This window comes from Manis javanica, chromosome X (genome assembly GCF_040802235.1).
Source record: "Manis javanica isolate MJ-LG chromosome X, MJ_LKY, whole genome shotgun sequence".
Taxonomy (NCBI): Eukaryota; Metazoa; Chordata; class Mammalia; order Pholidota; family Manidae; genus Manis; species Manis javanica.
Genome location: NC_133174.1, coordinates 60,350,004 through 60,362,181, shown reverse-complemented (window position 1 = coordinate 60,362,181; position 12,178 = coordinate 60,350,004). Strand labels below are relative to the sequence as shown.

Here is a 12,178-nt window from a genome sequence, read left to right as displayed (position 1 = left end):
CTGGGAAAAACAATTCAAATGACAGCCTATTTTTCATAGAAAAACCTGGAGAACAGGGGGAATTGGCACATTTTTTTCCACTTCAGTTTTCTAAATTATGTTTGACGGTTGAAACAAAAATCATAGTACTGTCTTATGTGGTTCTCAGAGTATGTAGAGGAAATCTATAAGACAATTATAAGTGGGAGAAGGTACGGTTGACTGAAAGGGAGGTAAGGTTTTCTACACATCACTTTAACTGGTAAAATGTTGACACTAATAGGCAGTGAGATATGTATGATGCCTATTGTTATGTACAATGTAATACTACTAAAAAATCTATACAAGGAGAAGATGTAGTCAAAAAGAAAAACTATAGATAAATCAAAATGGAATTCTTGCATGTGTTTTAGAAGGTAGGAAGAAAAAAATAGAGAAATGAAAAACAGGAACAAACAGGAAATAATAAGTAAAATGGCAGACTTAATCCTAATATATTAATAGCCTAAATACACCAATTAAAAGACTGAGTTGGCAAAATGACCCACATATATGCTGTCTCTATGAAGTTTACTTCATATCTAAACTATGGGTAGACTGAAATGTAAAGAATGGGAAAAGATATATAATGTACATTTAATTTTAAATAATTAGAAGGGGCTACATTAGTATCTGGTAAAGTAGACTTCATACCAAAGAAAAAAACAGATAATAAAAACACTAGGAATAAGAAAGGGTATATAATAACAGAAATGGAGTAGACTAAAAATGTTAAAAGAATACCAAGTACAATTTTGTTAATTTACATAAAATTGAAAATTTTTCCAGAAAAGTAATAATACAAAGATAAGCTTAGTAAGGATCATGCATAGAAGTATATGAGAAAGACTAAAAAACTAATGAAAAGCATAAAAGAATTTAATTACTAGAGAGATATACCATATAGCTACATGGAAATAGTGAATACTGAGCAGATATCCATTCTCATTAATCTATCAATTCAGTGCAATACCAAATTAAAATAAAAACACAAATTTTTATGAACACACTGAATCTAAATTCCATACAGTAGAGAAAATGTACAAGAATAAACATATTTTTAAAAACTAAAAACAATGAAATAAGACATCATAATACTGTCTTATGTGGTTCTCAGAGTATGTAGAGGAAATCTTTAAGACAATTATAAGTGGGAGAAGGTAAGGTTAACTGAAAGGGAAAGTCATTTATTCAGGCCTGCTACTCTACATTTATGCAAAAGTAAATTCTGAATAGATTAAAATGCTAAGCAAAATAAACAAATAAATGAACCAAAAAGTATTAGAAGAAGATATGGGAGAATGTTTTTTGTGATCTTGGACTGATGTCCCTTGCAAGACACGAAAAGGAAAAATTTACAAATTTAAAACCATGAAAATTTAAATAAATTTTTTATACATAAAGGGCTGTAGAACACAGAGAAGACAGGTAGTGATTCTATAGCATCTACTATGCTGATGGATGGTGACTGTAATGGGGTATGTGGTGGGGACTTGATGATGGGGGGAGTCTAGTAACCATAATGTTGCTAATGTAATTGTACATTAATGATAACCAAATAAAAAATATAAATAAATAAATAAAAACACTAAAAAAATAAAATAAAATGAACCATGGTTTTGGTTGAAAGACAATAATGAAGTAGATAAAATATTTGCCAAACGTATGACAGAGAAAGGGGTAATGGTCACAAAATATAAAAAGGCCTTCAAAGTCAGTTGAAAAAAAAGGTAAACTGCTTAATAGAAATATGGGGACAGGCAATTTAAAAAAATACAGACAACCAGTATGTACATGAGAACATGTTTGATCTTATATGCTAGAAACTTAACCACTAATAATAAAATTAAATGGCCATTTTTATAAAGTCATAAAAATTAAATTAATAAAATTTAAATAATATATTTAATAAATATATTTGATAAATGTAATAAAGTTAAAACAATGTCTTTTTGAATGTATCAGATAAATATTTTAAAAGATTATAAATGCCTATTGTTGTTAATGATGTGGAGAAACAGTCATTTCTTATACTGATGGTGGAGATAAAATTGGCACAACTTTTTTGGTGGACAATCTGGCAGTCTATAAAATTTTTAGTAAGTGTTCCTTTGTCCTAACAATTCTACTTGTAAGAATTAACCCTAAGGAAATAATAGAGTAAGTGAATAAAGATGTACATATAATCATTTTCATCACAGTGTTGCTTCTAGTACATAAACAGTCTAAAAGTCGGCTATGGAATCACTTTTAGCTTTTACAAAGGATAGTTAGAAAAAGTAGATCACAAAAGCATATGTGTAGTGTGATCCCCTTCGCATAAGGTTGGATAGGTGTTAGCCTTGTTTATTTTTTGTGCCTACACACATAAACCAAGGCTCATTAGATGAGATAATACATAAAATGTTCAGCATAGTGCTTGGCACATAGCATTCAACAAAGGGTTGTTGTTATTATTATTGTTAACATTCAGTACTCATTATGTGGTCTGCCATCAGCCACTGTACTAAGCACTTATGATAAATAAGATACTGTCTTTGAGGAACTCTATTGGTCATCATCCCTTACCATTTGCCCATTCTGTAGTGTTATTGGCTCTTAGATCAATTGTTGAAACAAAGGGTGGTCAGTGAGGAGTGTCTCATTTGTACCAGCACCAACAGAATGTTGGTTTGAAATCATTGAAAGCATACCCTTATTTCAAAGTTAAAACCACAAAGATGTTTTAAAATTCTCTTCATTTCAAGAAGAAGATGGAACCAACTTGAATTCAAATATCCTGGCAGCACTCCGAAAAATGCAGGATGGCTATTTTGGTGGGGCAAGGTAAATGACCTCTACACACTCTTTAGTGAAATGAAATGAAATTTGCAAACTGGGTATAGTGATGGTAGACTTGTGATGCCTTTCTCTGTATCTTTAACAATAATCCCATCCTATTCAGAGGGGTTTGTGTTTGATAGATTGAGCCAAGGAATTTAATGTTATAGAGAAGGGTAGGTATTATTCCCCACCCTGTTCTTTGCCTAGACCTCATAAATTCAGTGGACCAAATGTTCTGTATCCACATCCTTTCTCCAATAGTCTTTGACCAAATGGTCTTACCTTCCACTGATGAATCTGTATTACTAATGGGGTTGTAAAATGGCAATTCTATGTTTCTATCACTCTGTATACATTTATTAGTTGGAATCCTCCTGTAAAAAATAAAAAATAAAAGAATTTTCCCTTACCCTCTTTTATTTTATGGTTTTAGTGTCAGTATAGATTCATGGATCCTTATTTTATTTAATACGTCATGCTCCATTCCTGTCATTATTTATTTCAGTGCTCAAATTATCCAAGATCTGGCCATCGGGAGGGCCTTCTAGCTGGCTTCTTTAGAAAATCAGCTTGACTTTCCCTTTGGGTATTGCAATTGGTTTTATAAGTAGGGGAGGATATGACTTACAATCTGTAATTCCTAACATTTTCAAATACCATCTTTAATTTTCAAAATGGCCTTTTTTAAAGGATGTGGTAGATCTGTGGTGATTTCTCTTCATTCTGTCTAGCTTCTCTTGTAGTCAATGGAAATTTTTACCAAATGTTTGGCTAGTGGATTGTGAACCTATTACTGTAGTCTTTACTAACATAGTACCCTAGCCTATACTACACTATGCCTAGTAGTGCTGTAAAATTTCGCCTTTACAAAGTTTAAACTAATGGATAAGCGTTAGTAGTCCCCCAACAAAATATTCTAGATATCCTCTTTTCACTAACTTGTGTTGTTCTAAAAAGGATTTCCTCTGATACTGTTTTCTATTTACCCTCTACTTGTCAGGGTTCAAACAGGTAAATTGTCAGAATTTTTGACCACCTCTTGCTGCACACATTTGAGCTTCATGGACCCTGGACCTGAGGGTAAGCTCTACAATGATGATTACGATGACAACTATAATGAACTGGAATCTGGTGACTGGATGAATGACTATGGTTCAACCAGTAATGGTAAGGAGGCTTCATAAAGGCATTGGCCTTGCTGGACAAGAATACAAAGTATTGTTAAGCATCCTCCTTAATATTTCTCACTGCCAGCAGTCTCACTCCTATTTAATGCACCTCAATTTCTACTTTTGTTTGGCTTCACTTTTCATCCTTCCACTTACCTTTGGTTTCTGGTCTAATATCCTTGTGGTGGTTATGGAGTATAAAGTTAGACTGTCCCTTACTAAATAAGGTTAGAAAAGACTTCTTTCCTGGGCATGTAAAATGGCTGGTGATTTTTGGAATGGGAGGAAGCAGTAGTGAGTGAGAGAGATTTCATCAACTGTATAGTAGGGAAACCTTACCTATACCTATACAGTACTGCTTTTGACATTAAAAACATAAAAATATGAAAATCAGTTAGAGTGCTTTTTAAATATAATGTGACGTGGGCACATCAGAATCTCCAGGGCAATCTGCATAGTTTGAAAAGGCCTGTTCAGTGTGCCTCTTGCTTTCATATCACAAACTACACAAAGCACAACAAAATCTAATTGGCTGCTAGGTAGAAAGATGATGGAGTGAGAAAGCATCTTGGGAGCATATGTTAAAAATGACTGAAAACACCCTAAAGTGTTAAAATACTGATGTAGACAGACAGGCAAACATTACACTGCTTGAATCTCAAAGGGAGAAGAGCCAGTAGGAGGGAATCATCCTTCTAGCTATCTAAAACACAGTTTGCCTGCTCTCATTGTCTGGATATTTTTAACTGTTAGCCTATATCTTAAGACATCCAATATTTTTATCTTAAGTGGGGTGTATTGGAGAAAGGAAAAAACAAATTGGCTTTCCTTGGTGAGGTAGTAAGCATTATCTCATATACAATAGACCAACATATTAGCAGTCAGAAGAACTATTTTCTTATTTGGGCTCAGCCTCTACTCACCTAAGTGCCATTTAATTCACTCTGTATTTGTTTGTAAGAGCTAACATATAACATACTGTGAATTTCTTTGTTGGAAACATACATTAAATACAAGGTTATTTCCTGTTATCAGCAATAACCAAAGTCATGATAATCCATCTTGGCATGAGCTAAAATATTTTGAAAACAAGACAAGAACAATTTCATATTGAGGTTGTTTACTATTCCATGGTTGTGATTTACATCTGTAGCACACATTCTTTTAGATTACTTTCTAAAATATGTCTTTTTAATGATATGTATTTCTATATTTGATAGTGTGCATTCTTAGTCACTTACCCCTCTCATCGTCACTGATGAGGTTCAGCGAACATGTTCATTGGTTACCAGCTCTTCAATGGGGGGAGCATTTCTCTACGTTTTCTTCATAGTCCTCCACTGTATCTAGATTGTTTTCAAGGTTATATTGTCATTAATACGAGCTGCATATGAGCTCCATTCTAGCAGCTTTGCTAGTCCCCATTATTTACATCAGAGCACATAAAAACATCTGGAGGGATCACCGAAGATGATCAAAAACCAGATAATGCATGACTGACCTAGTACACTTCAGTATTGATCCAACTGCACTTTTCCAGCTATAAATGTTGTGAATATTCATGTAAAGTCTACAGTATTATGCATCCATAGGGTATATGTCTATTTTTTGTTTCCATTATCCATAGTCAGAAAGTAGATGGAAGAAGGAAAACACAAGAGGATAGGCACCGTATCTGTCTTCTGCACTCCTGAAACCTCAGCACCTAGCACACTACCCAGTACAAATGTAACAGGCAATAAATATTTGGTGAATAAACAAATGAGGCAAATCAAAAGACCCATGCATGGCCAGTAGTCCTTTTGACACCACTGCCACATGGAGACCATTTTTTTTTTATAACAGTTGAAGCTGGAGTCTGGGTATTTTCAGCTATGTTCACTGTTGAGTGGAAGATTTTTGCCCTTCCCCACAAAAGTCTCCTCATGCCAGTGAGAATTGAAGGGCCCTGTCCTGTTCCTCTTTCTCCACCACCACCAGCACTATCACATGCACATACACAGATTATGAACTGCTTGCTCGACCTGTCCTATAATAAGCTCATACTGCTTTCAGGAGCCTTAATATTGTGGTAGATCCTTGTAAATAGTCATAGTTTCTGAGTGGTTAAGATACGAGATCACATACTTTTTTGTTCCCGTGAGCTAAAACAACCTACTTCTGCGGCTGTGCTGTGGACATAGGAGCCAGTCATTCTCTTTGGTGGGGTAGACTGTGAAGTCACTAAAATGTTCATTTTTTTTTCTCTTCCTCCTCCCCTCCACTAACCTGGCAGCTCGCTGTGGTGATGAAGTCGCTCGTTATTTAGATCACCTTTTGGCTCACACTGCTCCCCAGCCTAAATTAGCCCCAACCTCACAGAAAGGAGGGCCAGATCGGTTCCAAGCTGCTGTGCAAACAACCTGTGACTTAATGTCCTTGGTGACCAAGGCCAAGGAGCTGCATGTACAGAGTGAGTAATGCCGAGACTCACTGGGGTCAAGCACAGGATGATGGGAAGCCCAGGATGGGGACAGGCCGTTTATCACAGTGTAAGCAGGAACTTTGTTTTGTTCACTGCTTTGTTCCAAGCATCTTGGACAGCACCTGTAATATATTTAGGCCCTCAAGTATTTGTAAAATAAATGAATTGGGTATAATTTTGCTGTAGATATTGCTATGGAGTCTGGTTTAGCCAGTTGGGTAGTGAGAAGAGGAAGAACAAGAGACATGAGCATATTCAATTACGTGAACATCAAAGTATGAAAATGGTGGAAAGGATTTTTACCTTTGGAGAAATTACTCCTTTGAGAATAATTTTATTTAAAGAGAAAGCGTTGCAAACTATTACAAGGTAGCCTTGCAATGGAGAGGGAGATACTCTCCCATAAGGAAGCTACTTCTGGTTCCTTTATGCCAGCTGTAACTTTTATAGTCAGTTGTTCCAGCAGTGTAGAGCTGTGTGGCAAAGTTGGAGACTGAGTACCATGTTGACATTCTCCTCCCCACGACCACTACCTTCCTTCAGTAGTATTTGCAGTGGAGGGTGTCTTCTACTACACATAGCTAGGAGTTGTTGTGGTTCCTAAGAGTGTTCAATTCCTCTTTAGTAGCTGCATATGAAGGGACAGAGAGCTCCTTGGCCACAGCTGGAGGACATAAATGTTAATATTTTATAAATGATGACAATGATTGAGATGCATGCTCTTGCTGTCTAAAACTTTATTGACCATTACTAACCAAATATGTTAAATGTGAACATTAGGGAATAACTTAACATTTAGAATTGGGAAAAGCTTAGCATATCCTCTGAGTATGCTTCCCTGAGAAAGGGCCCATGTGAAGAGATCAGCTTTATTAAGTTACACTTCTAGATTGTGAATCAGGAAACTTGAATTTAATTCCCAGCTCCACTACTTACTTGCTTGAGCAGTTATTTGAGTTCTGTATTTTTCTTTCTGTATCTGTAAGCTGGTGAAAATGACAAGATAGTCTCTCCTTAGAGATTATGGTAAGTATTTCACCAATGGACTGTAAGTAAAAATCTTAGGAATATCTCAAAGTTGGTCAGTCACTACATTTTTTGATTCCCTAAGTAGGATCATCCATTTCTCTATTCTCAAGGAAATCCACCTGCTAAAATCCAGGCATTCTGCTAGGAAAGTCAAGAAAATATAAAACATAACTGGTTCTTCCTGTTACATGTGATATTCTGTCAAAGTATCAGTGGTAGCACCACTGTGGAATTGATTACATTCATAGAATATCTTACATGTCCATCTGATGCTACAATTATAGACATTCCATTCAAAATAATGCTTATTGATTAATTGAACATTCTTTAAATCATCTTATATTCATATTTCTTTTCTTTGATATTACCAAGAAATAATAAATTTCTCATTCTTGTTCTATAAAGAACCAACCCATGTGTAATGTCATTGTTGAGGTCAACTGTACATTTTTATTAGTCTCTTAATTATCTAACCTTGCCCATAAATGTCATCCTCTTACAGATGTTCACATGTATCTTCCTACAAAGATATTTCAGGCTTCCCGGCCTTCACTCAACTTACTTGACTCACTTCATCCCACACGAGAGGACCAGGTAAACTTGTACATGAGGTATTTCTGTCAGCTTTTTGAAAAACTGCCATGCATATGAAAAATAATAGAATTAGTCATATGGCTTCTGCTGGTAACTGGTGGTTGGCAAAATGCTGCTATGGTGAAGATATATGTCCTTTTTATACAAAAATCTCAATCATAATGTAAGTTGGTCATGGGGATGGTTCTGTGACATCTTTCTATGTTGACAGATAGTAACTGCACTAGTGGGGGTAAGGATTTAATAATGTGTGTAATTGTTCAAACACTGTGTCGTACATTGAAACCAATATAATATTGTATATCAACTATACTCCAATTTTTAAAATACACTTAAAAAAACAGATATATGCCCTTTGTAGTTCCCTTTTTAAATGGGCATGTTTTTCTAGCCAGGTCTTAAGAAAACTAGACTGCTGTATCATATGTCTTGAAGGTTTCACTGTTTTTGCCTTACTTTTCATGAAACTTTAGGGAATTCTTTAAGAAGTTTAAAGATGAAAAGACCAACACTCTAGGGCATTATTTAAGTTAAACACTTGTGGACTGAATTTTTTTCATCCTTTCTCAAACTGAAGGTTCCCTCTGTTCGTGTAGAAATACATGTTCCTAGAGACCAGTCTGGGGAGGTGGACTTCAAAGCACTGGTTTTACAGTTGAAGGAGACCTCCAGCTTACAGGAGCAAGCTGACATCCTCTACATGCTGTGTAGTCTGAAGTAAGTGATGGATATTATAAATCTATTTTAATGTTCATATAGAGAAGGAAGTATACCATAGTAAATATAGTACAGCTTTGGAGTCTCACTAATTTGGATTTGAATACAGCTTTGCAACCTACCCACTGTGTAACTTCAAAGCCTCAGTTATCCTTATTTATAAAGTTTGGATTATACCTATCTCATCTAACTTTTGTAAAGATTAAACAAGATGTAATACCTGAAAAGTCTCTAATACAGTGTCTGGTACATAGTAGGTGACCAATAACTGATAACGATTCTTATCATTATTATGGCTATTTTAAGTCCCCATCATTTGGTAAAATCCACAGAATATTTTAAAGATCCACAGATTATTACCTCAAAAGAAGTAAGAATATGGAGGCTTATAGGAAAAAGAAACCCACATTTTTGAGTGTTTGCTATGTGTCAGGTACACTGCTAGGTGTGTTATATCTAGGTACCTCAAACTCAAATGAATTCCTATGCCCAAATTGAACTCCTCTCCTGTCCCTCATATCCCCTCACAAAAATAACTTCTGGATGGTCATATGCTGTGAGGGACTTCCTCTCTCATTTATTAATGTTGTCATCCCCCTGTAGAGGCAGGATGAACTCCCCACCCCTAAGTTTGGTTGAATGTCAAGATTTGTGATGCTACACACATACCAAATGGGTATTTATTACTTTCTGGGGAGAGCAGAGCAGATGCCCAAGTTGGTCCAAAGAAAGCTTGAGTGAGCAAGGAAAGGAGGCTGAACTTGGAATTTTATTATGATTAAGTAGTGAGGCTGGGATGAGGGTTCTCACTCGCACCAAATGAGGGAATGCTCAAATTCTATGTGATGGAAGGGAAAGGGGAGTGATAGGATTTGAAAGCAGTCAACAGTCAAAGATCAAAGTGGAGTCAGACACTGAAATTTTCCATCTCCCTTGTTGGAAACAACACCTGTGTAATCATCCAGCTTCTCTCCATATCCAGTTAATCACCAGATCTATTAGTTTTAGCTCTAAATATTTATCTTCTGTATGTCTAGTATTGCTGCCTTCATTCAGGCCTTTGTCTCTACCAGGACTATTGCTATGGCTTCCAAACAAGTCTTCCTACTTCCATCTTGTTCTCCTCAAGCCCATCCTCCACAAAGGAGAGAGTAGCTTTTCTTTTTCACTTTTGTTGATAGAAATGTTCAAACTTATACAAAAGTAGAAAGAATGGTATAATGAACACTTTTGGAATCATCACCCAGCCTGAGCAATTATAAATACATGATTAATCTTGTTACATCTATAGTCTCACTCTCTCTTCCCCCTGGATTATTTTGAAAAAGATACCAGACATTTTATCATTTTCAAAATAATAAGTATTTCAGTATTATGTGTTTTTAGGAATCTCTTAAAACATAACCACAATGGGACTTCTGGTTCCAGACAAGACAGAGTAGATGCATTTCTCTCTGTTCCTCCTGCTAAGTACAGGAGGACATTATTTATAAAACAAATATAACAAGATGTTGAAAGGTTGGGAAGAAGAAGTCAGAGTGGCTAAGGACCTCATGACCTGAGGAATGACAAGGCAATAAGGTCCCCATCTGCTAACAAGACACAAGCCCTAGGTCATGAATACCCCAGACCACTGTTGCCATTCAGAGCTCTCTAGCTTAGAGAGTCTCCACAGTGCTACTCAGGGACATCACCTAGACATGTAGCCCCCTCCCCTCCCCTCTGAAAGGTCCCTTGCCCACTTCCTTTTCTGGGTGGTAGAACCTTCACCTAATATAAGCCTCTGATGGTCACCTGCTGTGAGGACCTTCCCATCTCCTACAGCCCTGCTGAAGGTCACTACCAAAAGATTTATGTGTATACGACTCTTATTCTTTTGATACTTTTCTTTCTTTGTTTTTTCCCTTTAGGATGGGTCACTTTATTCAGTAGGTGTCTGTTGAATACTTATGTGGCAGGAACAATGCTAAATGCAGAGTAAATGAAACAATAGAGAAGGTAAAAAGAGATAAGGGGTAAGGACAGAATGATTATACCTGGAATGAAAACTAAAGATTCAGCAGGGTAGTCGAGATGGGCAAATGAAAAGACCTGTACATGAAAAGCCATACTGTCCCACTAAATCAGATGATTCATGGTTGACTGCCAACTCTTCTCCTAATACATGAGTTTTCTTCATATAATCTTAAACATTAACTTCACCATATCTGCTTAAATCGTGCAATCTTCCTAAAACTAATACTCCAGGTAATATCAAACTTCTTGAGTAGATTATGTATGATGTGCTTCCTGGGTTTTAATACACTTGGAATTCTGCCTAAAATCCTGTGTAGATTTAAGAGTAGAAGTTAGGAGGTGGGGTTTCCTATGTCTATTGGCTGGTATTCCTTCTGTGAATTGTCTGTTCATAACCTTTGTTTGTTATTTATTGAGTTATTTATATTTTTTCTTATTGATATTAGAATTTTGTTATATTTGTTGCAGATATTTTGTCTAAAGATTGTGCTTTTTAACTTTGTTTATATGATATTCTCTATGCAAAAGTATAGTTTTTATATAGTCAAATCTATTGATCTTTTCCCTTTTTGGCTTCTGGGTTTCTTTTCATGTGTGGGAGACCCCCCTTTTCCCCTCCCAGAATTTAAAAACATTTGAAATACCTTGAATAATTTCTTTTAAATTTATGTCTTTGATCTGCTTAGAATTTATTTTTATATATGTCTTTTTAACTTACCATGTCTGAAATCAAATTCCCTATCTTTACCAAAAACCTACTACTTCCTGACCCTGTTGATAGTATCATCATTCTTTTGGTCACAGACTTGAAATTGTGTTATCATCTTCAACATCTCCTCTTCTCCTGCCTCTCCCTACCGAATCCCCACTACCATCGGGAATCTTCTGTGATCTGACTTTCAAACTTTATCTAGTATTGCTCCCCCCTCACAGTGTGAATACTCCCACCAAAACAGCCTGCTACTTATATCCAAAACACAGCTTATATATGACTCGTTTTGTACCTTGGTTCATGTTTCTTCCTCTGCCTGGCCTACTTATTCTCCTTCACCACCCCCATCTCTCCTTGTCAGAATTGTGGCTATCCATCAAGGCCTATTTCATCTGTAACCCCATGAAGCTTTTTCTGATCAATAGGAATAAAAAAGATCTCTGACTGTGAGATCTCATAGCACTTCTTTTCATTTTATTTATGTGTTTGTTTGTGTGTTTTATTTTGACCATATTGAACTTAGAGAAAGGCTCTAAGGATAGTACAAAAAAAACTTTCTGGATATCCTTTGCCCAGATCTCTCAGATGTTTACATTGAATTTTTTATCTCTCTTTCTCTGTCTGTCTTTGCCCTTC

General features: G+C 36.0%; 1 protein-coding gene across 6 annotated transcripts in view; it reads left to right on the top strand.

The window, feature by feature from the left end:
• The window catches only part of PHKA1 (phosphorylase kinase regulatory subunit alpha 1), a 177,051-nt gene that overhangs the window by 123,410 nt on the left and 41,463 nt on the right, over positions 1-12,178 (top strand). For 4 of the 6 annotated variants that reach the window (XM_073227881.1, XM_037002882.2, XM_037002881.2 and 1 more), the window contains 5 exons: positions 2,766-2,844; positions 3,842-4,008; positions 6,286-6,462; positions 8,006-8,097; positions 8,675-8,814. In XM_073227881.1, coding sequence (XP_073083982.1) covers positions 2,766-2,844; positions 3,842-4,008; positions 6,286-6,462; positions 8,006-8,097; positions 8,675-8,814 — 655 coding nt within the window. The remainder of the gene's footprint in view (positions 1-2,765; positions 2,845-3,841; positions 4,009-6,285; positions 6,463-8,005; positions 8,098-8,674; positions 8,815-12,178) is intronic. The other 2 variants (XM_037002880.2, XM_037002883.2) reach the window with 2 other exon arrangements.